General features: G+C 33.2%; 4 protein-coding genes across 4 annotated transcripts; 3 read left to right on the forward strand and 1 right to left on the reverse strand.

Moving 5' to 3' along the window:
- Positions 1 to 5482: 5482 nt before the first annotated feature.
- HELRODRAFT_175493 (hypothetical protein) lies at positions 5483 to 6788 on the reverse strand (the record flags this gene model as incomplete). The annotated part of the gene is made up of 4 exons (XM_009022924.1): positions 5483 to 5712; positions 5925 to 6146; positions 6278 to 6344; positions 6399 to 6788. 4 exons carry the CDS (start codon positions 6786 to 6788, stop codon positions 5483 to 5485), a joined length of 909 nt encoding a protein of 302 aa, XP_009021172.1.
- An 875-nt stretch (positions 6789 to 7663) lies between these two features.
- Positions 7664 to 8110, forward strand: HELRODRAFT_175494 (hypothetical protein; the record flags this gene model as incomplete). Its single annotated transcript, XM_009022925.1, has 1 exon — positions 7664 to 8110. The coding sequence occupies one exon, from the start codon at positions 7664 to 7666 to the stop codon at positions 8108 to 8110; it is 447 nt and encodes a 148-aa protein (XP_009021173.1).
- Positions 8111 to 9111: 1001 nt separating this feature from the next.
- Positions 9112 to 11352, forward strand: HELRODRAFT_192515 (hypothetical protein). The gene is made up of 4 exons (XM_009022926.1): positions 9112 to 9502; positions 9793 to 9934; positions 10198 to 10412; positions 10698 to 11352. Exons 1-4 carry the CDS (start codon positions 9291 to 9293, stop codon positions 11071 to 11073), a joined length of 945 nt encoding a protein of 314 aa, XP_009021174.1. The 5' UTR covers positions 9112 to 9290; the 3' UTR covers positions 11074 to 11352.
- Positions 11353 to 12480: 1128 nt separating this feature from the next.
- On the forward strand, positions 12481 to 14541 carry HELRODRAFT_113091 (hypothetical protein; the record flags this gene model as incomplete). The annotated part of the gene is made up of 4 exons (XM_009022927.1): positions 12481 to 12692; positions 13060 to 13201; positions 13462 to 13676; positions 13941 to 14541. 4 exons carry the CDS (start codon positions 12481 to 12483, stop codon positions 14539 to 14541), a joined length of 1170 nt encoding a protein of 389 aa, XP_009021175.1.
- Between the last annotated feature and the right edge of the window lie 459 nt (positions 14542 to 15000).

The raw sequence follows: 15000 nt of genomic DNA on the forward strand, positions 1-15000 counted from the left end.
AATTATTTTCACTCACAGACAAGATACTCCGCGCAAGGTTAGCAGGCTGTTCTCACTCGTATCATTGTCATACACAGCGAGATCTTTGACGCATTCATCGTAACGGTCTTTGTCAATACTCTCTCTCTTTGGACATTTCAGGTAGCGAAGGAAGGCTGTTTTAGTTAATTTTATTTTTCTCAAAATAAATTTAATATAAATATAAAATATATTATATTATTATGTTAAATATATTATTCTTTTTATTATCATCATCAATGTCAAATGACAAACTCATTGAAACCAAAAGCTGTTTAAAAAGGTTAAAAAGGTTAGAGGTCAATTAAACAACTGCAACTGAAATACCGATAAACCTCAAATTACATGTTAAATGTGGTTAAACTATTATCGTAAAACTTTAACAACAGATGCGTCAGCTAACAACAGCAAAATCGCGTTGCTACTTTTGAAAGCTACCAAAAGAGAATGGTAGACGCAAAAATTGAACCATAGCATCGTGATAGGCCCAACAGTGAGTCAAACTGGTTATTTCGTTAGTAGGAAGTTCAAGTTTTGGGTGAAAATTTGAATTATCTAAAAAAAATTTTCTTTGAATAGTGCTACTTACTCTGTCTTGAAAGTGTCACTTAGAAAATTTTTTCGTCCAAAAGTGCCAAAATGTGATTTTTTCATAAAAATCAACTGTCTACATTCATCTAAATCTCCATGACTCAATGAACCCGGGTTCAATTGCACACATTTCCAGATTGTGTTCCATTAAAATTGCCTAGTTAGGTATCTGGAGACCTCATTTTTGGTGAGTGAGATACCAATTACACTCTTCTTATGGCATCATTAATTTGGCTTTTTTTCTGTCACTCCACGCCTGAGACGTGTCATGTCTAATGAGTCCGTCTAAGAATGAGACGCCGGTGAGACATTGGTAATAGTAAAACACATCACAGCACAACAACGCCATGCAACGAGTACTAACTTGACTGGCGACTGCACATCTGATCAACAGATTGGAAATTCTCAAGAGTCACCAACAGCCTCTCAGTCATTCGACAGGTAGACCTTCTGTTCCACTCCACACAACTGGCCACTTTTCTATGCAAGCTTTTTATATTATTAAATAAATAAATAATTACACAATAATGGCAAGAAGCGAGTGTATGAACGAACGAACGGATGAATGAGTGAATGAATGAATAAATAGATGAATAAACTAATGAATGAATGAATGAATTAATTAATAAATAAGCAGTTAAAGGAACGAATAAATGAACGATAAATTTAAAAAAACGATTGAACGATAGAATGAATGAAAGAACAAATGAATGAAGAAATAAACAGACAAATGAACGTGTGAATGAATGAACGAACGTCTCAATGAAAGAAAGGACTAATGAAAACTTGAAAGGAAGCACGTACTCGCACTGGTAGCCAATATCCCAATCCTTTAAATCCTTCAAATTCGGGATATCCGCGTTCGTATATTTAGACCGACAACTCTTGGCTTGGTCGTTTATGCATTTTTGCAGGGAAAATATATTATTATTATTGTTGTTGTTGTTGTTGTTGTTGACAGTTGCAGTAGTCGGAAGATAAGTTGTAGTTGTGGAGGTAGTAGTAGTAGTAGTTGTTGTAGTAGTAGTGGTTGAAGTGGTAGTAGTGGTATTAAAGAAAGTAGTAGTAGTAGTAGTAGTATCCGTTGTATTATTGAAACTATAGTTGTTATTATTGTTATTATAGGTAGTAGTAGTAGAAGTAAAGTTGTTGGTATTTATATAGTTAGGATCGTTGTTCAAATTGTCAGTAGTACAATTTGTAGCAGTAGAAGCAGTTGTATTATTATCATTGTTGAGTAAGTTGATATGGACTGTCGTGTTGTTGAAAGGGGTCTCTAGCAAGTTCTGCTATGTATGTACGTAGTGATGATGATGACAATGATGATGATGGTGGTGTTGGTGATGATGATAATGATAATAATGATGTTGGGGATGGATCTGATGGTGATAATTACTGATTAATTAAAGCTGATTCGATTTAAGACTGTTTAAAACCATTTTAAATTCAATTAGAAGAACAAACGAGTGTTCCTGGACTCATTTTATAACATTTCGTATTGTATGTTTATTTTTTGCATCATTGCTTATTGTATTTTTATATAAAAATTCCCATTTAAATTTTATTTCAGTTTTATTTATAGTTGTATTCATGCTACCACTAATCTATCAGAACCGGGCCAGGTTTAAAAGTTAAAGTGTAAAGACTCTGGGGTAAAGAAAACGTAAGAACCCCCCTAAATATTTATAAAAAATACGTAATTATTTATGGCAGGCCCTTTACAATTTGTATAAACCTTTAAAATATCTGATAGAGAAGCTTCCTAGCAATCTCTTTACTGTGGAATGATGCGTGATGGTCTAGTGGTTAAAGTCGCATGGTGATGTTTCGCAGTAACCGAGTTCGAATACGACAAAAAGATCACTTGCTTCGTGTGTGATGCGTCGTTTAGCATGTATTCCATACGATGTTTTTGACGTGATGTTGAATGCTCTGAACTTTGGAAGAATGTAATTGACCTTTAACCTTTTACCCTTATCCGAACATATTATTAACGCAAAAATTATGTTAAAGATAGGTTATAATTTTTGAGGGGAGGGGCTCTTTTTGTTGAGGGCTTGGGGCGTGCCCTTTTTTAAACCAGGCTCTGCTGTCAGGGTTTGAATTTTGTATGGAAAAAAGTTACCGATGTGGTTATCGTTGTGTCTGTATGTTGGACCAGCGTCACCAGAGCCAGGAACGCTACTACTGTGGCTGTGACATTTTAAAATATGAATTATTAATAGTAATAGTTATAAAAAAAATTATAATGTAATGTAAATACAAATAATTAATAGAATATTGTTTTTGCAATGTGTGTGTGTGTGTGTGTGTGTGTGTGTGCGTGCGTGGATTCACACATGTGGAGTATTTGTAACACTGGTTAAACTATATTAAATTAAATAAAAAAAATTAATTGAGTGTAATTAAATTATGGATATATTTTATTCTACTTTTTATAGAATCCATTTCGGAATTTTCGGCAATTTTTTTCAGTTTGAAACAATCCAAAAAGCAACAAAACAATCCGTTGTCATGTTTTATTTTATTCTTGAAATCCCAAAAATTAATCTTTAAAATTATTATTATTATTAATATTATTTGTTATTATTATTATTATTATTTATTATAATTATTATTATTATTATTACTAACAAAAATATAAAAATACCTTAAGAAGTTCGGTTCGACACAAATTTTTATTGACTTTATAAAAATCTGTCGACAAAATGATCTAGATACAATTGTCATTGTATATATAAACACACACACGCACACGCACACGCACACATACACACACATTAATAAATTAATAAATATAAAATATTTTGTATATTCAAACAAAATATATACACTTATATTTATATAGGTATGTGGTTTTTATATCGGGTTCACAGTTAAGTTTTAAGCACACACATACATGCACACATACACACACACACATACACACACACGTGTATATAAACACACACACACGCATACACAAACACATGTATGTATGTGTTTATGTACATTCATACGTATAAATGTGTGTTTGTGTGTGTATGTGTACGCTTAGTAAATTCTCGGCCAGTCACGCATGGCTGGAGTTGAAGCAAGTGTGAATGTTTTGCGATTTAAAATTTAATAACATTGTATCTGTGATTGAACTTAACTCGTGTGTATATATATATATATATATCTCTCTCTCTGTGTGTGTGTGTGTGTGTGTGTGTATGACTGTTTGTTTGTTCGCCTCTTCATTTTTTCTTTATCTTCTTTTATCACTTTCCACAAAATTTTTTTCATCGATAATTCTGTCCATTTCAATACAAATTTACACGAGTAAAAACTGTGAAGTACATGAAACATTCCAAGATTTAAAATGAAAGCCAGGATAATAATTATTTAATACATTCAGAGGTATTAAAATATATAGTAATCAGAACATTTAAAAAAATTCTCATTGAATTTACACTAGAACGTAAACGCATGACGCTATTTATTATTACACTTACTACGAGAATCAAGATCCTTCCCAACATCTGATTGTCGGTCATTCGAGGAATCTAGAAAATTTGAAAAAGTTCCACAGATCCCAAGAAAATTTGAAAAAGTTCCACAAAACCCTAGAAAATTTGAAAAAGTTCCCCAGACCGCAGCAATTGTTTTCATATATTAAAAACAACACGCTATTACGGACGATGATCGAGGCAAAGATGGCAAATATGTTCCTGGAGTTTTTTTTCGCACGTTAAACTTTTTTTTCCTACAAATTTTATTTATAGAAACCACTATTCTGACAAAATGCGAGTTACAGAACATACATTTTAATGGAAATTTTTTTTCAATTATTCTTTAAACAGGAGGAGCTGACAGACGCGAAAATTGTTACAACATGTAAGGCAATAATTATTATTATAGACAGAGGGAAATACATAACATAGTAAGAAGGTTTAAGCGTGAAGAATAAAAAAACAATTACTTAATATATTTCTAGTATTTTCAATTGAAAGTGTCATCCAACCTGGCTACAAAATTTCTAAAAAAGGATTAATCAATAATATATAATTTGACAACACAGCACAGACTCTCCACAAATCAATTTGCATTCACTTAGGTTGTAGTTTCGTAGCTTGAGGAGCTTTTTGTTGTTGCATTCGATGGCGAATGAATTTAAAATTATTCTAAACATACTTGGCTATTGATTTTTGTTAAATAACAAAATTGTCTGGCAATGATTAACATTTCAATACAATTTTTTAATAAACTTTTGAAAGAATAATTCAATATAATGTTTTCAAAACTTCATTAAATCTATCTGATACAAATCTATGTATTTAAAACATTAAAAATGTTCAATAATGATGTGACCAAAAATAAAAAAACGTGATGATACTATGATTATAACAGCTATGCAATCAATAACATCTATGCAATTAATTTAACTAAATAGCGCTAGATAAATCTTTTGATAATAATAATAATGAGTAAACCATCTTACTTATTAATTTGTGATAACAATGACAAGATTGACAATGAAGTACTTTTGGTGCCTATTAAATAACCGCATCTGCATATTATATAAAGACCATTTGATCCATTTGTTATCTGTAACTTGATTAATATTGGATATTATAGCAGAATAGAAACGAAAATAATATCATTTATGTGCTGCCCTGAAACATTTTGTACAAGAAAATAACATACAGGCAATACAAAAATGTTTTTAATAGGTTTCTAGCTTTCTAAAACGTGAAAAAAATAGTAAAAACTGATCCAAACTAATTGTAATGTTGTTCATTGAATAATTGTTTTTTGTAATGTTGCTTAGAAATGTAAAGAGTTATTCAATTTTTCAACGCATACGAGTGTTTTAGCATCGATGAACTGTATAAAAAAAACACGTTTCCAATTACTGACCATAAACTTCCAACTCACAGACAGTCAAATATTGGTCTGTGTCATTAGCAGACTGTACAATAACATACCTATGTGCGTACGAGTAACTGTTGCATAGAGTTATGTACCAGGAAGCGGATACTGTTACTTTGGGATATTGTCCGCAGAGGTCGTAGTCCCATCTCTTCACGACGGATCTCAGGCTCCTGTTCAGTCCAACTATGTATCTGGATAGTCTTTCTCCTAAACGGCGAAACAACTTTTAATGTCTTTTTACGAAATTCGTTTGGAATGCAACATACCGCCAGCAGAACATCAAGTTTCATAAAGTTAAAAAACATGCCAAGCATTTTTAGGTTTTGAAAACTTGTCACCAACTAATACTTGACATATCGTTGGACACAAATTTTGAAAATGATAAAAACCAAATGAAATCCCAGTAAAGTAACACTCACCAACGGCGTCCCTATTAACCAGCATGACGTAATATACGACGAATGTCTCCAGCAGATCAACAGCCAACCAGCTCGGTGGGGATTGGGCCGAATGGAAACATCCAACAGATGGAAAGAAACCTGATCTTATGCCGTCTACTGAATAATTAGAAAATGTGGGTCCTGGAAGGTATAATGGACTTGAATAAGTTGGCTTTTGGAGGGCCGAGTTCACAGAAACATCTGAATTGAAATTTTTTTTCAAAGTTGAACAGTGATCGCAGAGTAGATGAAAAAACGTATTTTAAATTTATTTCTAAATTTAAATTGGAGAATGTTAAAAATTTCTATACGAATATTTTGTAAATACTAACTTGCAAGTAAACTCTGATTGCCCTGTTGTTTCAAGGAGAAGAAAAATTTCAACATTAACAGTTCACTCTGAAGGCATAAATATTACAACCAGTATAATAACAACGTCTTATGATGACTAACTTGGTAATAGTACAAACACGACTTATCAGTAACACTCCTCGCGTTGAAATGCTTCGATAAATATGGGAAAATCTGACATTGGTTTTGACTTGCTAGAAAATTGAAGGATAAACATTTTGAGAACTGAGTAGTAGCACACAGAAGGGCACACTCCAATGTACTATTAACTGCAACTGTACTTTTGGTCTGAAAATCTTCCGAACAGACAAAAAATTTCTCATTAAACAATCCAAATTGCCAAGTTGTCAGATAAATATTCTGAGAAGCAGAAACGCTTAACAGCCAACAATGCAAAATAACCAACATGTAATGTTTTATGAATGACATATTGATGTCATTGATGGCATTTAATAACGATCTACTGTATTTATCAACGCTTGCTAACAGCATGTTGATCAGACTAACTGATGGAAGAAAATTACTTTCAAAAGTGAGAATAGGTCACAGTCAACAGGAAATGAACAAATTTTAAATGGGCAAAATTTTCGGAACATAAAGAAAACTATCGGAATTGTTTAGAATGTCTATTAAATAATGCATGAACAAACATATACATTCATATGTATAATAGCTGCTAAAATGAATACATAATTATAAACACGCACACACACGTTCACATACACATTCAATACACACACACACTCACACACACACACATTTGTACACACATATACTCGTATTATGGTTTGACGTTTAATAAGTTCAGTATGGATTTTTTTATCTATATATTCGTGCAGACTTGAATGTAACAAAGCCAAATGTATTTGAATATTATTTTCGCACTAACAGATCTACGTATACACACGTTCACAAACACACACACACAAACACACACATTCCACCTTGAAAAGACAAAATTTTTTCCACTGTTTGAATTCATACATTTTTTTCCACAATGACTGATGAACACATCTATCAACTCGTCCTTTTGTTATCTCTTGCTTGTTTAGAAGAAATGTTCCTTAGAACGGCATATGCCACCAAAATAATGGAAAATATTTTTATCATTGTTCGTTTTTTGCAAAATTATTTTCGGCGACTCGTATAATATTACATTCAAAATATATATTGAATATGTATTTATATGTATGTATACAACGTGTAAATATGAATAGTTAATAGTAACAACAAGGTAAGTGTAGGTGCATCTTAAAAAATGTTAGAGGAAAAGAGAAAGAGAAGAAAGAGAGAGAGAAAGAGTGAGAGAGAGAGAGAGAGGCGCTACAATCATCTCAGAGTAAACTCGTAGACAAAAAAGTTGACAGATGAAGAAACATGATTATCTACACTACACCCACATATTCCAGTGTTTCTCTCGACTCGTCTCAACCTTCAAAACTCAAACTTCTACCCTCATCAGGATGTGCAACTACACTATATGGTCTGTTTGCCGCAATCGATCCTTCCTAACAGTTGAAATAGACTCCACGCTAGCTTCTACCCTCATCAGGATGTGCAACTACACTATTTGGTCTGTTTGCCGCAATCGATCCTTCCTAACAGTTGAAATAGACTCCACGCTAGCACGCTGCCTTGTATTTTCTCGCCTTGACCCCAGTAACTCTCTGTTATTTGGAACTCCAGCCTACCAATTCCTCTCTTCAGCCAATTCAAAACCGACTAGGCAAACTCGTTCTAGAATGGCCTCGTTCATCTTCATCATTTCTTGGCCACCATTACTGACCGCCGATTCATCAACGTATCAAATATAAAACTCCTGTCATCACATATAAAACGCTCAACCACCATATCCTATCAAAATCATTCGCCATCGCTCATCTGCTAATCATCGCCATCACCTTCATCTGCCTTTCTCATTGCAACTGCATCAACCAGTCAATAAATAAGCTCTCGCCAATGAAGGCTTCTCATGTTGCTCACCACCTGTATGGGACAGCTTGCAACTCATCACCGTTGTATCTCTACATCGGTGTACGTAGTTGACTGTTTCTAAAAACATGCAAATTAATTTTGTTCCTATTTCAGAGGAGTTTTTTAAAAATCAAACAAACAACGAACACAAACACAAATATACAAACATACAAACACATATTAACGCATTACATGAGATGTTTAACATGAGCGTATCTAATCCCCACACAATGCAATACATTACATTCTCTTAAAATCATGCATTGCTGTCTATTGATTTACATATTTGTGTGTGTTTAATAACAAATTTATATTTACACGCACACACACACAAACAAACAAACAAACAAACACACACACACACACACATGCAAATACCTAATATTATTACTAATGCCGTATTTATGTAAATAAATTATTATTCAGAAGAATGAGTTTTACTTAGGTAAACAATGGTTTTTTTGAATCGTTTTTGCTTTAGCTGTGCGAGGACACAGTAGGGGTATTTGTATGTATTTATATTTTGAAAAAAAAACATTAGACATGAATTATATTGTTATTTAGGAACAATGATATTACTGTTTCGTAAGTCTCTGTTGATTTGTTACGAAAGCTTTAATATGAATTTCGATTTTGTAACTTTAATAGCAAATATAATTGAAAATTGGTAAGATATTATAAAGTTTAATCTCAATTTGAACTGATCGATATGTAAATATGTTAATATATGAACTCTGCTGATTTTAATTTGGTAACTAACGTGTTTGTTTTTTGAGAAAAATTAACTTAAAATTGGATTTGCGCTTACTAGATCTCAGGAATTTTATTTTAAACCCCATTCTGAAAAACACACATAACGATCCTGAGACGCCAATATATAGATTTATACATCTTTTCTCCTAGATGTCCTGCCAACAATCTTCAAAAAATAACCCAACCATCAACAAAATATAAAAATAAAATAGATTAACTGAAATTTAAACCCTCACTAATTAATGTAATAATTATTGCCCAAAAATCATGGATTCGAAGCAGAAAGCGGTAGCAGGCTTCGACATAACCAGAGCGGCTATGGTGAGAATCTGTCTTCTTGTCCACATGTTGTTCAGTATTTGGGCTGCGTCGTGTGTGGTTGGCAAGAATGAAGTTTGGGTACTGGCCATTTTCGCTGGTGTCCTGCTAGCTGAAGGCATTTATAACGCTGTTAAAAGGCGCGGTAGAGAGCCGAAATGGTTTGTTTGTTTCGGTTGGGAATTTATTTTTCTATTTTGAGTTTCTCTGAAAAATCATTATATATTGATATTAATAGTAAATTCTTACTTTTATTCACTAATAAAGTTTGATTTTTCCATCATACTTTAACGTAAAATTACTCAAAATAAAATTTGTGTGGTCTATGTTTTGCTTTCCATCCAAATAAATGCATCCTTTTCTCTGAATAATTTTTAAATGTGTCCTAAAAATGTAAAAACATAAACTTCAAACTTCAAAGAAATGTTATCCGAAAATAATTTTGTTGCAGGTTCAGTTTCTGCATCTTCATCTTCCTTCTCGCGGTGGTGCCGGCGATTTGGATGTTGAACCTTGACATGGTCGAGTGCCTCGTCACTCAGAACTCTAACAAAACCTCTTGTAACGGCCTTCGAGAACATTCTTACATTTGCGTCAGGAAATGATCAATTTTAAAACTTTTCTCTTAAATTTGCTCTATTCGGATGTTTTATTTTAGTTTTTTTTTCAATTTTTTACCGAAAAATTATTTTAATTTAGGATTATTTTTGTTTTTAAAATTTGAATAATTATTGTTATAGCATGTAATGGATGCACAAAAATGTACTTTTTACAAGTTTCTATTTTTAAATTCTATTTTCGTTTGTCAGAGTTTTTAATTTAAAAAAATGACACAAAATTTTTCTTCCACAAACAGTCAATGGTTTCCGTGAAGGGCATCTTTGACAGGAAGCCCATGGTGTATACGTTAGAGGAGATAATGTTGCTGATGTTGATAATCGGAAGATGGTTGCTGCCGAGAAGTTCAGTAAGTCTGGACCAACATTCCCAGCTGCTTTTTTTCCACTTTGGTCTCAGTTTCGACATGTTGGATCTGTTTATCCTGTTTGAGGAGCAGGCAGTTTTGAATAAGTGAGTTTTGAAATTTTTTTACTGATGGTTACGCATTATTCTGTTGTTGTTCCTTACAAATAGTTTGGTTTTGCATTTTTTCATCCAAAATTAAATCCTGATTAATACGAAAATGTTAATATTGGTTTAACAAAATTTATAATGGGTTTGTGCTGGTTTTTATTTTTTTATGTTTTAACTCTCAATTACGTCGTAAATTCTTCCATTTAAATAAATTACGCATTCTTTCATTCATACACTTTTACGAAAAAATTACTGAATTCATTTTTCCTACAATCTTAACAGGCCAAAAATGAAATATGTAATCTTGGTCTTATGGACGTTTAGTTTGTTCCAATTCACACTCGTCAAGACACTTCTGGACCCAAACTCAGACAACGACCACCCGATAACAAGGGCTCTCAACAGATGTTACATGTCTGAAATTTGGACAGTATCGTCGACAGTTCTGATGCACGATGGCCCCTATCTCATACTCCGTCTCTACTGCATCATCGGCCTCCAAATTTTAAGCTACAACTTGCTCTTTTTCACGGTTAAAAACGCTCTGATCATTCTACTTGAGTGTTATAGGATTTCCGTCTTACTGTTCAAATCTAAAAATAAGGCTGATGAGAATGATGGTAGTTCGGTGGATCTATCGGTGCACTCCAACTTCTGAGTCAGATTTAGGTGGTACGAATCGTAATAACACTTACTACAGTAACGGGAGTGATGGATGGGTTCCGAATAAAGGACAAAATCTCTGGATTAAGTGCTCAGGATTTTATTTTTTTTTAAATCTTTGGGTGCACGTAGGTACTTTGTGATGTATAGGTACATGAGTACGTGCGAGCGCGTTATGTTTGCATATTTGCTTATGTTATAAACATTAAACATTGTCTCATATAAATCTATACAACGTGATGAATGGTGTAAAACTCTCGTTAAAAAATTTCTTACAAGCATATTGTCTGTGCGTTCAATTTAATTTCTAAAGTTTTTCAAATGTGCCGATAGGAAAACATTTAAATTACGTGTGTAAGTTGCATATATGTGACGTGCAGGGGTTATTCATTAATTCTCTCATGATTAAATCCTCAGAGGTATCAATAACACTCACTCACGCACACACACACATTCATGCGATCCGTGCAAATATGCGTTAACGCGTTCAGGTCTATGTAGTATCCGATAGGCTGAGATCTCTTTCCATCCAAACTAGATAACTGCAACAACCAGTAAATAGTTTTACATCAATTTTACAAAATTTTTAGATTCATGTCTCTCAAAACCGAGTTTAAATAAAACATTTTTACTTTAACACGCACACACACGTATACACACACGCACACGCATGCATATAGCTAATTTCACCTATACGTGATTAATGTAAGTACATAATTATTCAGAAGAATGAGTTTTACTCAGGTAAACAATGGTTTTTATATTGTTTGTGCATGCGTTTTAGCTGTGCTGGGAGACACACTTGGTACATGTATGTATTTACATTTTGAAAAAACATTAGACATGGATTATATCGTTATTTAGGAACAATGATATTACTGTTTCGTAAGTCTCTGTTGATTTGTTACGAAAGCTTTAATATGAATTTCGATTTTGTACCTTTAATAGCAAATATAATTGAAAATTGGTAAGATATTATAAAGTTTAATCTCAATTTGAACTGATCGATATGTAAATATGTTAATATATGAACTCTGCTGATTTTAATTTAGTAACTAACGTGTTTGTTTTTTGACAAAATTTAACTTAAAATCGGATTTGCGCTTGCTAGATCTCAGGAATTTTACTTTAAACCCCATTCTGAAAAACACACAGAACGACTTTGAGACGACAATTTCTAGATTTATTTATACATCCTTTCTCCTAGATGTCCTGCCAACAATCTTCAAAAAATAATCCAACCACCAACGAAACATAAAAATAAATAGATTAACTGACAAATAAATATTAAAAAAACATTGCACAATCAATTAAAATTAATAAAAACTAACAAGTAGCAACAAACTAATACTTAATTAATTAAACCCCCTCACCGATTATCATAATTATTTTCCCAAAAATAATGGATTCGAAGCAGAAAGCGGTAGCAAGCTTCGACATAATCAGGGCGGCTGTGGTCAGAATTTGTCTTCTTGTCCACATGTTGTTCAGTATTTGGGCTGCGTCGTGTGTGGTTGGCAAGAATGAAGTTTGGGTACTGGCCATTTTCGCTGGTGTCCTGCTAGCTGAAGGCATTTATAACGCTGTTAAAAGGCGCGGTAGAGAGCCGAAATGGTTTGTTTGTTTCGGTTGGGAATTTATTTTTCTATTTTGAGTTTATTTTATTGATAAAATTGGTTAGTTTTTAAGAAGTTATTATGTTTCTTACTTGGCAAACCAATGTCTAATGGTTGATTTTACTAGTAAATTCTCGAAGTCATTAACAATTAAATTTTGAGTTTTACATCAAACTTTAAAATAGAACTACTTAAAATAAAATTTTTATAGGTTTAGGTTTTTTGCATTTTTATTCCTGAAACAAATAAATATATCTTTTTTTCTGAATAATTTTTAAACCTGTCATAAAAATGTAGAAATGCTAACGTCAAACTTCAAAGAAATTTGAAGAAACTTCAATTATCCGGAAATGATTTTTTTGCAGGTTCAGTTTCTGCATCTTCATCTTCCTCCTGGCGGTGGTGCCCACTATTTGGATGTTGAACCTTGACATGATCGAGTGCCTCGCCACTGAGAACTCCAACAGAACCCTTTGTAACGGCCTTCGAGAACATTCTTACGTCTGCGTTAGAAATTAATTTCATCATTATTTTTTTTTAAATTTACTTTATTCAGATGTATTATTTAATATTTTAAAAATTTTTTACTGGAAACTTATTTTAGATTAACGTTATTTTTGTCTTTGAAACTTAAATCTTAATTGGAACAAGTTACAGATTCATAAGAAATGTACTTTTTTTTACAAGTTTCTATAAAAAATTTTACTCCAAACAGTCATTTGTCAGAGTTTTATTAAAAAATGACAAAACTTTTCTTCCACAAACAGTCGCTGGTTTCCGTGAAAGACATCTTTGACAGGAAGCCCATGGTGTATACGTTGGAGGAGATAATGCTGCTGATGTTGATAATCGGAAGATGGTTGCTGCCGAGAGGTTCAGTAAGTCTGGACCAACATTCCCAGCTACTCTTCATCTACTTCGGTCTCAGTTTCGACATGTTGGATCTGTTTATCCTGTTTGAGGAGCAGGCAGTTTTGGATAAGTGCGTTTTGAAACTTATTACTGATTTTTGGGCATTATTTTGTAGAAGTTTGTTTCTCATCGTTTGACTAGGTTCAACAACTTTGCTTTAGTTTTTATTTTCACATGTTTTAGTTCACATTTCAGTACTAAATTTACGTTTAAATTTGGTTTATTACAAAATATTCTTGATCAATTTTAGATTTATTAATAAATTACACGTTAATTTATTCACTTTTACAAAAATTACCACAAAATTTAATCATCTCTTCTTTATTCTCAACAGACCAGAAATGAAATACGTAATTCTGGTAATATGGACGGTTAGTTTATTTCAATTCACACTCGTCAAAACGGCCCTGAAGCGTAGGAAACCGAAACTGGACCCAAACTCAGCCAACGACCACCCGATAACCAGGACCCTCAACAGATGTTGCATGTCTGAAATTTGGACAATATCGTCAACAGTTCTGATGCACGATGGCCCCTATCTCATACTCCGTCTCCACTGTCTCATCGGCCTCCGAATTCTAAGCTACAACTTGCTCTTTTTCACGGTTAAAAACGCCCTGATCATTTTACTAGACGTTTATAGATTTTTCGTGTTACTGTTGAAATGTAAGGACAATGTTGATGAGAACGACGGAAGGTCGGTGGATCTGTCGGTGCACTCCATCCCGAGACACAACTCTTCGGAGAAGGATTTGAAATATCGAAGTAACGATTCGCTAAGTGGGGCGAATCGTAACAACAACAATTTCTACAGTAACGGTAGTGATGGGTATGCTCCGAATAACCGACAGAAATCCGGTTTTCACCGATCGAAACAATCCCTCGACAGTACCGGCATGAGTTCTCAGGATTTTAATTTTGTGTCGAATGTTTAACTGGGAACTTTTTTCAAGAAACCATCAAGTGTATGTACAGTAGGGCGTTCATATTGTACACTGAAAATTATATCCAGGTTCGAGTAAGGCATGTTTAGAGTTGTGAGAATTGTGTACACGCATGTGTTTTGTGATGTGCCTATACACACGTGTATATATGCGGGCGTGTTGTGTTTGCGTATTAGCTTACGCTATGCATTTTCAATACTGTCACATTTAAATTTATATATGTGTGGACAAAAATTTTGTGGATCACATTACTGCTGAGTTGAGTATTCTTGGATTGTTCATATGGCTCAAAATCTAAATTTTTATTTTTAAGTTTTTGTCCACGTGTTACTGACCACAAAACATTCGTGTGTGTTCAATGTTTATACTGTATGGTGTTTTTGCTTTTTATCTTTGTATGTAGGTTTTATTTGACCTCTCATAAATTAATCTTCATAAATTAATCTTCAG

This window comes from Helobdella robusta (assembly GCF_000326865.2).
Source record: "Helobdella robusta unplaced genomic scaffold HELROscaffold_34, whole genome shotgun sequence".
In the NCBI taxonomy this organism is placed as follows: Eukaryota; Metazoa; Annelida; class Clitellata; order Rhynchobdellida; family Glossiphoniidae; genus Helobdella; species Helobdella robusta.